This window comes from Molossus molossus, unplaced genomic scaffold, assembly GCF_014108415.1.
Source record: "Molossus molossus isolate mMolMol1 unplaced genomic scaffold, mMolMol1.p scaffold_m16_p_10, whole genome shotgun sequence".
In the NCBI taxonomy this organism is placed as follows: domain Eukaryota; kingdom Metazoa; phylum Chordata; class Mammalia; order Chiroptera; family Molossidae; genus Molossus; species Molossus molossus.
The window spans coordinates 27,534,383-27,547,301 of record NW_023425345.1 but is presented as its reverse complement, the minus strand read 5'-3'; the positions used below and the strand labels follow the sequence as shown (position 1 = coordinate 27,547,301).

General features: G+C 41.8%; 1 protein-coding gene across 2 annotated transcripts in view; it reads left to right on the top strand.

The window, feature by feature from the left end:
• Positions 1 to 1,351: 1,351 nt before the first annotated feature.
• Positions 1,352 to 12,919, top strand: part of RERG (RAS like estrogen regulated growth inhibitor) — a 110,417-nt gene continuing 98,849 nt past the window's right edge. Inside the window, exons 1-2 of one of the 2 annotated variants that reach the window (XM_036252316.1) lie at positions 1,352 to 1,564; positions 4,996 to 5,159. In XM_036252316.1, the coding sequence (XP_036108209.1) occupies positions 5,099 to 5,159 (61 nt within the window). In that variant the 5' untranslated portion in view covers positions 1,352 to 1,564; positions 4,996 to 5,098. The remainder of the gene's footprint in view (positions 1,565 to 4,995; positions 5,160 to 12,919) is intronic. The other variant, XM_036252315.1, reaches the window with a different exon arrangement.

Genomic DNA, 12,919 nt, shown 5'->3' with positions numbered 1-12,919 from the left:
AACAAAACAAAACAAAAAAAACACATCAAAATCAAACACCCCCCTGTCCCAACTTGATCTTTCCCTTCATTCATTCAACAATGGTTTTTTGAATACCCACTGTGTCAGGCATGATGGTAGCAGAAAGAAATAGAGAAATACATACAATATATTCCTACATTCAGGAAGTTCAGGTTTCATAGAGAAGACAAAAATAAAAGTGAGTACAATACAAACATGATCATGGATAACAGGGTGGTAAGTGACATAGAATCAGGTCATCTGATCCAGGCATATGTTGGGGAGAGGGAGATAGCTTAACGATCAACAAAGTCCTAAAGGATCAAATCTGAGCTTTAGAAGGACGACTCCTGCACAGCTGGGCAATTCCAACATCTGCCACACACCTAGCTACTCCATTCAGCCTGGCCCACACCAAGTGGCTGCAGGGGCTCTCCAGGTTAGCACTGGCTGTGGATACTGCCTCCCTGGTTCCATCTCTTCTATCAAGGACTCACGGCGGGCTGCTCACTTAGCCGTCACCCACTGTCTGCTCTATATTGCAGTGGCTTTCTGGAGGCCACCTGGTATCTGGGTAAGAACGCCCAGATTCATGGGGAAAAAATAGCGTGGATGTTTCCTACTCCTTTGATAGTCTTAGGGAAATCATTTCACCTGTCTGAAACTCATCTCCTCATCTGTGAACGGCTAATAATGACCATACTAGTGCTCACCCCAAGAAGGGTATAAATATCAAATGAGATGAGAGTGAAAGCAGGTCTAGCACAGCACAAAATTAATCACCTTTTTTAGGGTTTGAGAAAACATCCCAAGTGCTGATCTCGTAAGGAGGATGTGAAGCTTTCGGAACTTTGGCAAATATTCAAGTTAAATTTCAATTGAGTTCAGTACTTATGTCCTTGCTAGCATCTGTCATCTTCCACTCTGGCCTGGACTTCGTACCAACAAGATACTAGCCTTGGACAAGTTACCTATCCTCTCTTTCAGTTTCCTCTTGCATATTATGGGGATCATTAAACGGCCCTCAAAGGGAGGCTGTGCGCATTGTTTAAATTAAAGCCAGGAAAAAAGAACACCGCCTAGTGATGCTTTTCGCACGCAACACTTTGACTAAGGAAAGAGATCTTTGTGCGAGAACCCACAGACCGGGAACTGAGCAAGGGAAAGGGAAGCCTGGCTCGGGTGCAGCGCGCAGAAGGCGGCGAGTCCACGCTCTCGGGGTGGGAGGGGTGGGGGGCAGCACCGCGGCGCGAGCGGCCCTGGCCCAGCAGGGGGCGCCGGAGCGCCGCACTGCAGCATCCTGGCGGCGGAGCGTCGCGGCCTCGGCCGGGCTGAGCTCGCGCGTCCTGCCGCAGTCCCTCGGCCGCTAGTCGGAGCGAGCACGAGCCAGGAGACTCCCGCCGGGCCGCCCGCACTTGCTGTCGCCGCTCGCAGCCGCGATCGCCGCCCGGCAACTCGGGAACCCAGCCTGGCTGCGCGGCGTGGGAGGGCTTCTCCGTCCCGGGGGTCGGATTCCAAACTTGCAGGGGACCGCGGTTCTCCCGGGCCTGGAGATTGTGAACAGGTGAGTGTCACGCACGTGCCCAGGTGGCTCTTTCCGGACGACTTCCTGCAGACCCTTCCGTGTCCCTGAACGCTCGGATTCTGGGTGGGTGCTCCTGGTCCCTGATCCCCCAGGGCTGCTCTGGGGTTCCCTGAAAAAAAGATGTGAGCTCCGGCGCCCAGAGTTTGACAGCGCCCTCCGAGCTGGGACCCACATGCCCCTTTGACTTGGACCGCGTTTGCCCTCTAGGCTGCCGGCAGGTGACCTGCGATCCACAGTGGGCTTGTTTATGATTGCAGGACACCTGTTGCTTTGGGAGCAGCGCCATCGCCAAGGGTCTAGTACAATTATTCTCGTCGTTGTGGTTGCTGCGTCGTAAGACGAGAGAGAATTCCCGGTGATGAGACCGGGAAAACTTGACCTCAGAGCTAGAGATGGGGCAGCCCAAAGAGAACCTCATTCCCACGACCAGACTAGATTCTTTCCCTCCCTACACAGCTGCACTTTATTTTGATGATAAATACAGAAATTAGAAAAACTATTACCTCATAAAGATACGAGGTTTTTGTTTTTTGTTTTTCCCCAGAGGAAATGGAAAGCATGGGCCTTGACAAGTAGTCTTGGAAATGATTTATTATGAATGAAACCTTTCTTTAAATATTTTTTTAATGAGGTTATTAGTGACCGAAATGCCATAGGTCTAACAGATTGTAAGCTCCTGGAAGGTAGCTCCTCTGTTTGTATATGTTTAACATAAGTGTGGAATGGATCAACTAATGCATTAGTAATAGCATAGGATTTAGAGGCTAGTGGCTGCTGCTTTTTTTTTTCTAAGCTTTCTTTTAGGTCTTTTATGTGTGGGGGAAAAATCACTATAGCTTTAATCTCTCAAATATCTACGTGTAAGTTTCCCTTTAGGAGTGGTAGGAACCCAGAAGTTTTTGTCCTAATAAAGCACTGTCTACATAAAAAGTGAGTGGCAACTGCTAGACTCAGCCAGAATATTTCTGCAGAACAACATTAAAACAATTTTTTTTTGTTTGTTCTTTTATGGAAGGTCTTGGTTTATGAATTCTTTTGAACATCAGAAATTTGGCAACAGGTCACTTATTACAACAATTTATACGTTTATCTTTGTTCTCTCTCTTTGTCAAATATAACTCTTCACATTTTCATATGAGAAATAAAATGTTGAAGGATATATGTTAGTTTGTGTCTCCCTTTAAGTCATTTTTCTAAACGTGACAAAAGATTGACAATAACCAGCTGTATCTTTATTAGGTTATAAATGAAAAAAATTAGTCCAACCAATTTCTCTTTCTCATGTGAAATACCTATTTTTCTGAGGCCATTTGGGAGTTACTGAAATATTTGACATAACAAATATGTGTTTTTTTAAAATCACATTTGATGGCTACTTTCATGAAGTCTCAATTCGATAGGTAATTACATAGATTTTATGTGCATGGGAATGAACAATTTTGCATGAAATAACAAATTGTTGTTTATACAAGCTCCAGATGCTAGCACGGACTGTGTTTCAAAGAAATGTTTGCCATTCTTGTATAGAATTTACAGTTAATGCATCTTTATATATTATGCTTCTATGGAACTTCTGTGATGAAGCACTAAACACAGAGGCTTCTTCCTAATGAGTGCATTGTGAAATTAAAATAAGGGCATGCTGTTATCTGTAGCCAAAACAGGGGACTGGCCAGATTACAGATGTTAATGCTTCTGGATTTTGTACTATTAATGATTACTAAGAAGTTTTTTCATTATTGGGGATGAAGTAAACGATAGCTTAATGTTCATGTTGACCTTTCCATCCTTCAGAGGAAGCTCTGGAACTGTGGAAATCAGTAAATACAAAATTTTTAAGTACAGGTTGATGGCTTGGCTGCACAATGAAGAAAACAATTACGTGTTAATGTCTTTATAGGAGTACTTTTTTTTAGAAGGACTAATCTTTCACTTGAGAAGCCTTTTTGAAAATCTGTGGATGACAAAACGCTGGCAGGAGCAGTTTACACATTAAGAGGGCAGATTTGTTTCCAAATTCTCTTTACGGATTGGAGAAATGGGTGAAGTGGAGACTGGTGTGATCAAGTTTAACAAGGGTAAAAGTGAAGCCTTGTGTTTAGGTCTGAGACAGTGACTGAAGGAGCCCGGAGTGAAGAAGGCTGTGGCCCCTGTGCAAAACGGCCTTCATAGTGGTGTGCGGCAGTCCCACCACTGCACAGATAATGAAGAGGGAACATCTCAGTGAACTTCTGCTGGGTCAGTTTGTCAGGTCACATCTCGAGTGGGTGCCACGTTTTTAGAGTGATTAAAGTGGCACGTGCCAGAGGACAGAGCTGCATCTGGTGAAGAGGGAAGGTGAAGGTAAAAAAAAACGTAAACAAGACCATACATCCCACGATGAATAAGGGAAGATGCGGACCCTCATTGACCTAGAGAGTAGAACCCAGGGTCAAGGGGTCCTAGAAGCTGCTAGGCCACTTGAAGGGTTCTCAGTGAAGAAAATATGAGTCTGACAATGCTCCCCCTTCCCCTCCACACTAGAAAGTGGTAAATGAGACAGACACAGGATTGTTGTCTGACCATAGGGAATGATTTCAGAGATGGCTGGAGGATTTTTTGGTTGACCCCAGGGCGCTTTCAACTTTACATTTCTACAGTACTAAGAACCTAGGTGTCTTTCCCAAAGTACCTACCTATATAAAATGTGCTTACATTGTAAGTAATGTAATTTCCAAAGTGTTAGGACAATACCATAAACTAATTTACTTGAACTTGTCATAGAAAAGGAATCAGAAGTCAGAGCATGGCATTTCTCTTGTATACCAGGCCACTATGCCCAGAAAAATATTAAAATGTGATCTAGATATTATATATAAATTCCTGGAACATGAGTATCACATGACTTGATCACGTGATCTAGTATGACCTGAGATAAAATTTAAACCTTGAAATGCAAATTTAATTATATTACATTGTGGTTGGCTTATATGAATGTATATTATTTGACCCAAAGGGAAATAAACAGTCCCAAATGTGACTCTCCCTGTCACATCTGTTTGCATTTTGGATGTTTACAGACACATGGTAAATGCATGTAGTTACATACTTCAAATATTTATCAATTACTGACAGAAAAACAATGCCTTCATAAAAATACTATTTGAGGAAGTACTTTAGAAAATGCTACTGTGAGTGAAAATACACATGTTTTAGAACCAAAACTTCGAAGTTCAAGTCCTGCACCTGTCATTTAGTAGTTGAATAGTTTTCAGTAAATTACTGCAGCCCTCTCACAGGATTGCAGTGAAGTTCAGAATGGAAAATGTTGATAATGTTTAATTAATGGTGGTTGGCATAGAGAAGATGCTTAATAAATATTAATTCCTTTCTCCAGTCATTTACGAAGTCCCAAATTTCTTTTGTTTAAGGATTGCAGATTTGCAATGATATGGTGAACCCAAAGGCTGAAACCCAAACAATTTTCTCAGCTCTTTAGTTTGAAAGACAGTGAGTTGTCTACCACCACCCAGCATGGCTAAAAGTGCAGAGGTCAAACTGGCAATATTTGGAAGAGCAGGCGTTGGCAAGTCAGGTAAGTTTTGTTATGGTTGTTGGAGTGGTATTAACTCCTGGGATTGGGCGGGAGGGTGGTTGGCATTTCTCTTGTGTTCTTTTAGATGAAGTCTTTTTTTCTTTACCTAGAAGTTTTATTTTACATAGCCAAGTTTATTGTACTCTTTTGCTTATTTGTGATAAAGTAGCTTTGTTGATAATACACAAGGCAATGGCTATATCATAGGTCTTGATATTCTGAGGAAGGATATTGAACAAATATCCTCTGAAGAAATCAGATTGCAGAAATTAAAAATATATTTGCTATTTTTTTCCTATACGAAATCTTAAGGGGCCAGTTTTTTATCTCATTTATCTTAATATTCTCAGCATCCAGCCCAATGCCAAGCATGTGTTGGGTGCTTAATAACTGCTTGTTGAATAAATATATCTTTATAAGAAGTAGAATTGCATTATTATCCAACACTTCTAAAATTGGGGAGGACTGATGAGAACTTAGTGACCAAGCAAGACAACTCTTGCCGGGGCCTCTGGGGTGAATTGAGTGATCCAATTCTGGCTCACATCAGTAACTCTCACCAGTAATGCAGACTTTCCCCCCACTTGAGAAAAGGCTTGCAAACCTTCAAAATTAAGGGTGAATGATGAAAGTGAAGATGTATCTAAACCAATTTGGAAAATACTTTAGATTTTATAGTTAAAGAATGCTAAAATAAGTGTTATTAAAATGTCAGGGCAATATGGCTTTTCAGATAATGTTGCCTTGATCTCTTACTGGAGAAAAGACCCATAAACGACCTAGCACATGGAGCTCTTGGTACTTAGGAGGGGACTCTCACAGCTATCTGAAGGTGTGTGTGCAGAGGGACACCTGTGTGGATCACCCAGTACCACAGGTCATCCACATAATCTTAAACACTCATATGCAGCTTGTAATACTGTGACCAACCTCTCTTCCCTAATCTACTCTGGTTTAGTTTTAGCAGTAAATCTTCCCTAGTCTGTGTCTTTCTTTTTCCTTTTAATCTTTTCTGCTGTCACTCTTTTCTTGTACTTGCTGCCTGCTCTTGCCTCTGGCAGAAACCAAGCAAAGAAAATAGATAGCTGGCAAGTCTGAGATTCTGCCAGCCTTCACGAGATTGGAACTACGAACTCCTCCCCATTAATCTCCTCAGTGTTTCCCAATGGCGTGAGAGCTGTAGCTGGTGACAGGCTCTGGAGAATGAGGAACCGGTGCCAGGGGGTGGAGGATGAAGGCAAGGAGTGTGTGGGAATGCCTGTGCTCCAACAATGGTCCATCTGAGTCCTTCGTGAGGGAAGGGTCTAGGCCTGGGGCTGTTTACTATTCATTCATTCATTCAACATTTATCATAGGCAATAAGGGACGGGGATCTATTACTTTTGTATCATTTATCAAAATAAATCCCACATGGTTTGAAAAGTTAAAAATAAAACATCAGTTGGGAGAACCACTTAGCTGTATGTATATTCATCCCAGAGCAAGTTGGGTACCTCCTATCAAGGCAAACCCATCAGCCTGAGCTCAGACCCTGTTTTCTTTGTCTTCCTCCACAAATTGTTTCAGTTATTGTTTCAATTAGTCTTCTCATTCTCTACCCATCATTTTCCCTTAATTATTTCTTTGTCTGTTTCTCCATCTTCTTCTTTTCTCCAAATGTATTGAATGTAGGCTCTGCCCTGGCTGCCTTAACTTATTTTTTTTAAACCCCTATTCATTAAAACATGGCAGTCTTCCATTGCAGTCATGCTACAGAATTACTTTTGCAAAGGTCGCCACTGATCAACAGCCAAAAAACATAATGAGTATGTCCCAGTGCTGGTCTTCTGTGACCTCATATTATCATTCAACACAATCACTTATTCTTTCTAAAACTCTTAACTTTCCAGGCTCCCAGGACATCACACTTGCCCCTAATCAGCTGCCTCACGAGCCCACCTCTCAAAGACCAGGGTTCCCAGGGCCCTCCATACCATCCTCCTGTCTTCTCACTCTGTACACTTTCCCTGTGGCTAAAGATTACATCTGCATACAGACTGCAAATTCTGATGACCTTGATTTTATTTATGTAAAATGAAGAACTTGAACTTGCTCACTGAAGTCCTTGCTAACTGTAAAATCCCATGGTTCTCTAGTAATGAATCTTCTTTAAACTATATACTCTCTATCCCTAGTACTTATCTCTTTCAGGTAAAAATGACAGTGATCACTACATGCTGTTAAACAACTCTCTTTTTGTCTATCCTTTATGCATAGTGTTTTCCTATTTCAACATCAGACTGTTTTCCTTGAGACCTTGTAACCACACCTCACATTTAAAAGTACTACTGGTTTGACTTAAGCATGGGAGAGAAATCTGAAACCTTTACCCATAGTTTAGTAAAAACAACCACAGAGTGCTTCATATCTATCAACTTTGAAACCAGACTGTAGTGATATTGAATAATGTTTATTCTATAAATCTTTGTAAATTTGGGTAGAAAATGTCCTTACCCAGTCATTGTACCCATGTTCACCTTCTTATTCAAATCATATCAGTCATATTGGTAATTTTTGTTTTTTTAAGTCTACAAGAATGTAACTGGGACTCTCACTTACTCATATGCCTCCCCACAATGGACATGATCTTTGCACAGGCCCAAACATCTGTTTCTCTCCACACATCCAGCTGAGGAAGTGTTCTTGGGGAAGTCAGCGTGGGATCTTAGACCGATAAAAGCTGAGTGTCTCTGATTTAACTTGGGTCTGTGTGAATTGTTCCAGAGGCCTCAAGTCTTACCTGGTCCCATCCACTTTCCCATACTCAAGATCAAATTTGTGACAAATAAGACCATATTGTCCATTTGCTAACAGAGAGTAGCATAGCCTGGAGTTGAAGGCATGAGCTGTTAGATTTGACTCCCAAATCTGCACTTTATTAACTGTGTGAGTTTGACAACTTGAGCCAGTTATTTAACTTTTTCAATTTCCTCAACTATAAAAAGGGTGCAATAGCAGACGGCAGATAGCAGCGGGCAGGACCAGAGGGAGGGTGAGTGTGAGAGAGTGAGAGTGGAGGTGAAGGTGGACAACCAACCCCGAGCAGTGCAGAGACGCTGAGCAGAAGGTTCCTGCGCTGTGGATGGAACAGCTGGCTACTGCGGTCAGCAGCCCTTCAGGGCGCTTCTCCCTGAGCCACTGGGAGGTCCCACCATTTTGGAAGATCCCGGGTCTTCCCTGGGAGGAGGCAGTGGGAACGGCTAGGGCCCAGCATCCTGAGCCCATCAGCGCACCTGGCACCATCGGACCAGTGGATACTCTGTGTCAACACAGACCAGACCGGTGCATAGTAGTGGAGCTCCCAAGGTACCAGTTGTGGAAGCCTCATACAGCCTGGAACCCAGCAGCATCCCCCATAGTAGCAGCCTGATCAGAGTCCAGATATACCCCCAGCAACAGAGGCTGGGGAGCAGACATCCATCCCCAGGCAACAGAAGCACAGACTAGAAGTTGAGACCCATCCCCAAAAACTACAGCAAAATCTTAGCAGTTGAGCCCAACGGGGCAGCAGCACTCCCCAGCCGCCAGCGGCGGGACCTGAGGCTCCACAGAGGCCTGTGCAGTCTAGCAGCTCACAAGAGCAGTGGGAAGCTGGAGCCCAAGAGGGACTGGTGCAATCCAGCTGCCCGCCCTCGGGACCTGCAGGGTGCGGGGGCACCAGAGAGGTCTGTGCAACCCAGCAGGGACAGTGTGATCCAGTTACCCATGGGACCTGCGGGGTGCTGAAGCACCAGAGAGGCCTGTGGGACCCAGCTGCTCACAAGATAGGCCTAGAGGATGTGAAAATGGAGGTGGAGTGAATGGAAGCTACACAGACGATCTCCCAGGACCAAATGGGAATTACAAGTAAAATAAAGACAAATCCTCAGAAAAAAGCAACAGAAAAGCAACAGGACAGGACCATATCTCCAGGGACACATAGGATCTGCAGAGGCGTGAGAGGGTGGCAGGCTGGGAGCCCAAGGACAGCAGCAGTCTTAGCTGTGAGCAGTGCCCTTGGGGAATAAAGACCAAGCCTGCTCCACAGCACAGAGAGCCTGACAGAGCACTAAAATAGCCATAGACACTCACTTGGGGGCTTTGGCAGAGGGAGGGCAGACTGAGCTGGAACTCCGTAGGGACACCCGGGATTTGGAGGGCACTCAGGATTTTTGCTGAGTTGCGGCCACAAAGGATGGTGGCCAGTGTGCTTCTTCCCTGAGCAGCCCCCCCCCCCCGCCCCCTTGGAGATTCAGCCTTTCCCAGGTGAGGCAAAGAAATGCAAATTGAAGCTTATTAACAACCAGCATCTATCCCACCCTCTGGAAATCCTCTTATGTAGAACACCAGGGCTACATTCCAAGGCACTGAGTAACTGAGACTACTAGCCTCTAGGAAAAAGCTAGAGGATAACTGAGCCTTTCCTGGGCTTGTAAATCTACCCAGGAAAGTAAGACTTGACAGTGATGTTTAATGTGGGCCCACCCAGGCTCATCCATACTCAGTAGAGGGAGCCACAAACAGCAGAACACCAATAGGAAGAAAATGGGCAATACTTAGAGAACATATATAAAGAAATAGTGGCAGAAAACATTCCTAACTTGGTGAAGGAAGAACATTCAAGTACAAGAAGCACAGAGTGCTCCAAGTAAGAAGAACCCAAACAGGCCCACACCAAGACACATAATAATTAAAATGCCAAAAATTAAAGACAAAGAGATAATCTTAAAGGCAGCAAGAGATAAGCAACAAGTTGCCTACAAAGGAGACCCCATAAGGCTCTCAGCTGACTTCTGAACAGAAAAATCACAGGCCAGAAAGGAGTGGCATGAAGTAATCAAGGTCATAAAAAACAAGGATCTGAATTCAAGACTACTCTATCCAGTAACCTATCATTCAAAATAGAAGGTTAAATAAAGAGCTTCCCAGACAAAAAAAAAGGCTAAGGGAATATATTAACACCAAACCAGCACTGCAAGATATGCTAAAAATATGACCTGTACAAAAATGGCAATAAATAAGTACATATCAATTATCACCTTAAATGTGAATGGTTTGAATGCTCCAATAAAAAGACACAGAGTAGCTGACTGGATAAAAAAGCATGATTCACATATATGTTGTTTACAAGAGACCCACCTCACATCAAAAGACTCACATAGGTTGAAAGTGAAGGGATGGAAAAAAATCTTTCAAGCAAACAAAATGGGAAAAAAAGCTGGGGTACCAATATATCTGATAAAGTATATTTCAAAATGAAGGCCATAACTAGAAACAAAGAAGGAAACTACATAATATTTAAAGAATATATCCAACAGGAAGATATAACCTTGATAAACATATATGCACTCAATATAGGAGCACCAACATATATTAAAATTTTTCTGGAAATTTCAAAGGAGAAATCAACAGCAATACAATCATAGCAGGGGATTCAACACCCCACTCACAACACTGGATAGATCATCTAGACAAAAAATTAGCAAAGAAACACAGACTCTAAATGAAGCGCCAGATCAAGTGGATTTAATAGATATCTACAGAGAATTACACACCAAAACTGCAGAATTCACATTCTTCTCAAGTGCACATGGAACATTCTCAAAGATAGACCACATGTTAGGGTACAAACTAAGTCTCTACAAGTTCAACAAGACTGAAATCATATCAAGCATCTTCTCAGATCTCAATGGCATGCAACTAGAAATCAATTGCAACAAGAACATGCAAAGACATTTGAAAACATGGAGGCTAAATAGCATGTTATTGAATAATGAATGGGTTACCGAGGAGATCAAGGAAGAAATTTAAAACTTCCTGGAAATCAATGAAAATGAACACATAACAACACAAAATCTATGGGATGCAGTGAAAGCAATTCTGAGAGGAAAGTTCATAGCACTACAGGCCTACCTCAAGAAACAAGAAAAATTTCTAATAGACTATCTAGCCTCACAACTTAAAGAACTAGAAAGCAAACAAAAAGAAAACCCCAGAGCAAGTACAAAGAAGGAAATAGTAAAGATATAGCAGAAATAAATGACATGGAGACCAAAAAAACAATTCAAAGGATCAATGAAACAAAGAGCAGATACTTTGAAAAGATAAACAAGATTGATAGACCCTTAGCTAGACTCACCAAGAAACAAAGAGGGAAAACCCAAATACACAAAATCAGAAATGAAAGAGCAGAAATAATAACTGACACCAGAGAAATACAAAGGATTGTGAACAAATATTATGAACAATTATATGGCAACAAATTCGACAATCTAAGCAAAATGGACAAATTTCTAGAAACACATAGTCTCCCAAAACTGAACCAGGAAAAGATAGAAAACTTGAACAGACCAATAACAACAAAAGAAATTGAAGATGTAATCAAGACTCTCCCAGCAAACAAAAGCCCAGGCCCGGATGGCTTCACAGGGGAATTTTACCGAACATTCAAAGAAGAACTAATACCCATTCTCCTCAAACTATTTCAAAGAATTCAAGGAGAAGGAAGGCTTCCAAACTCATTTTGTGAAGCCAGCATAATTCTAATTCCAAAACCAGAAAAAGACACTACAAAGAAAGAAAACCACAGGCCAATATCCCTGATGAACATAGATGCCAAAATCCTGAACAAAATACTAGCAAATTGAATCCAGCAATACATCAAAAAAATTATTCACCATGACCAAGTGGGATTCATCCCAGGGATGCAAGGCTGGTACAATATTCACAAATCAATAAATGCGATACACCACATAAACAAAATGAAAGATAAAAATCATATGATCATATCAATAGATGCTGAAAAAGCATTTGACAATATCCAGCACCCATTTATGATAAAAACCCTCAGCAATGTGGGAATAGAGGAATCATATCTCTACATAATAATGGCCATATATGAAGACCTACAGCCAACATCATACTCAATGGGCAAAAACTGAAAGCATTTTTCTTAAGAACAGGAACAAGACAGGGATGCCCACTTTTGCCACTCTTATTTAACATAATACTAGAAGTCTTAGCCACAGCAATCAGACAGGAAGAAAAAATAAAAGGGATCCAAATTGGAAAAGAGGAAGTGAAACTGTCATTATTCACAGATGACATGATACTATACATAGAAAACCCCAAAGACTCCATCAAAAATTTACTAGACTTAATAAATGAATTTGGCAAAGTAGTAGGATACAAAATTAATGTGAAGAAATTGATGGCATTTTTATACAGCAATGATGAAGTCACAGGAAGAGAAACTAAAAAAAACAATCCCATTTACCATCACGGCAAAAAAATTAAGATACCTAGGAATAAACTTAATCATAGAAATAAAGGACCTATTTGCAGAAAACTACAAGACATTGAAAAAAAGAAATAGAGGAAGACATAAAAGAGTGGAAGCACATACCTTGTTCATTGATTGGAAGAATTATCATCATTAAAATGTCCGTACTACCCAAAGCAATCTATAGTTTCAATGCAATCCCCATCAAAATACCAACAACATACTTCACAGAACTAGAACAAATACTTCAAAAGTTCATATGGAACCAAAAATAGACCCCAAATAGTCACAGCAATCTTGAAAAAGAAGAACAAAGTTGGAGGGTTCACACTACCAGATTTCAGGTTATACTACAAAGCCACTGTAATCAAAACAGTCTGGTACTGGAACAAGAACAGGCAGATAGATCAATGGAACAGAATAGAGAACCCAGAAATGGACCCAAGACAATATGTTCAAT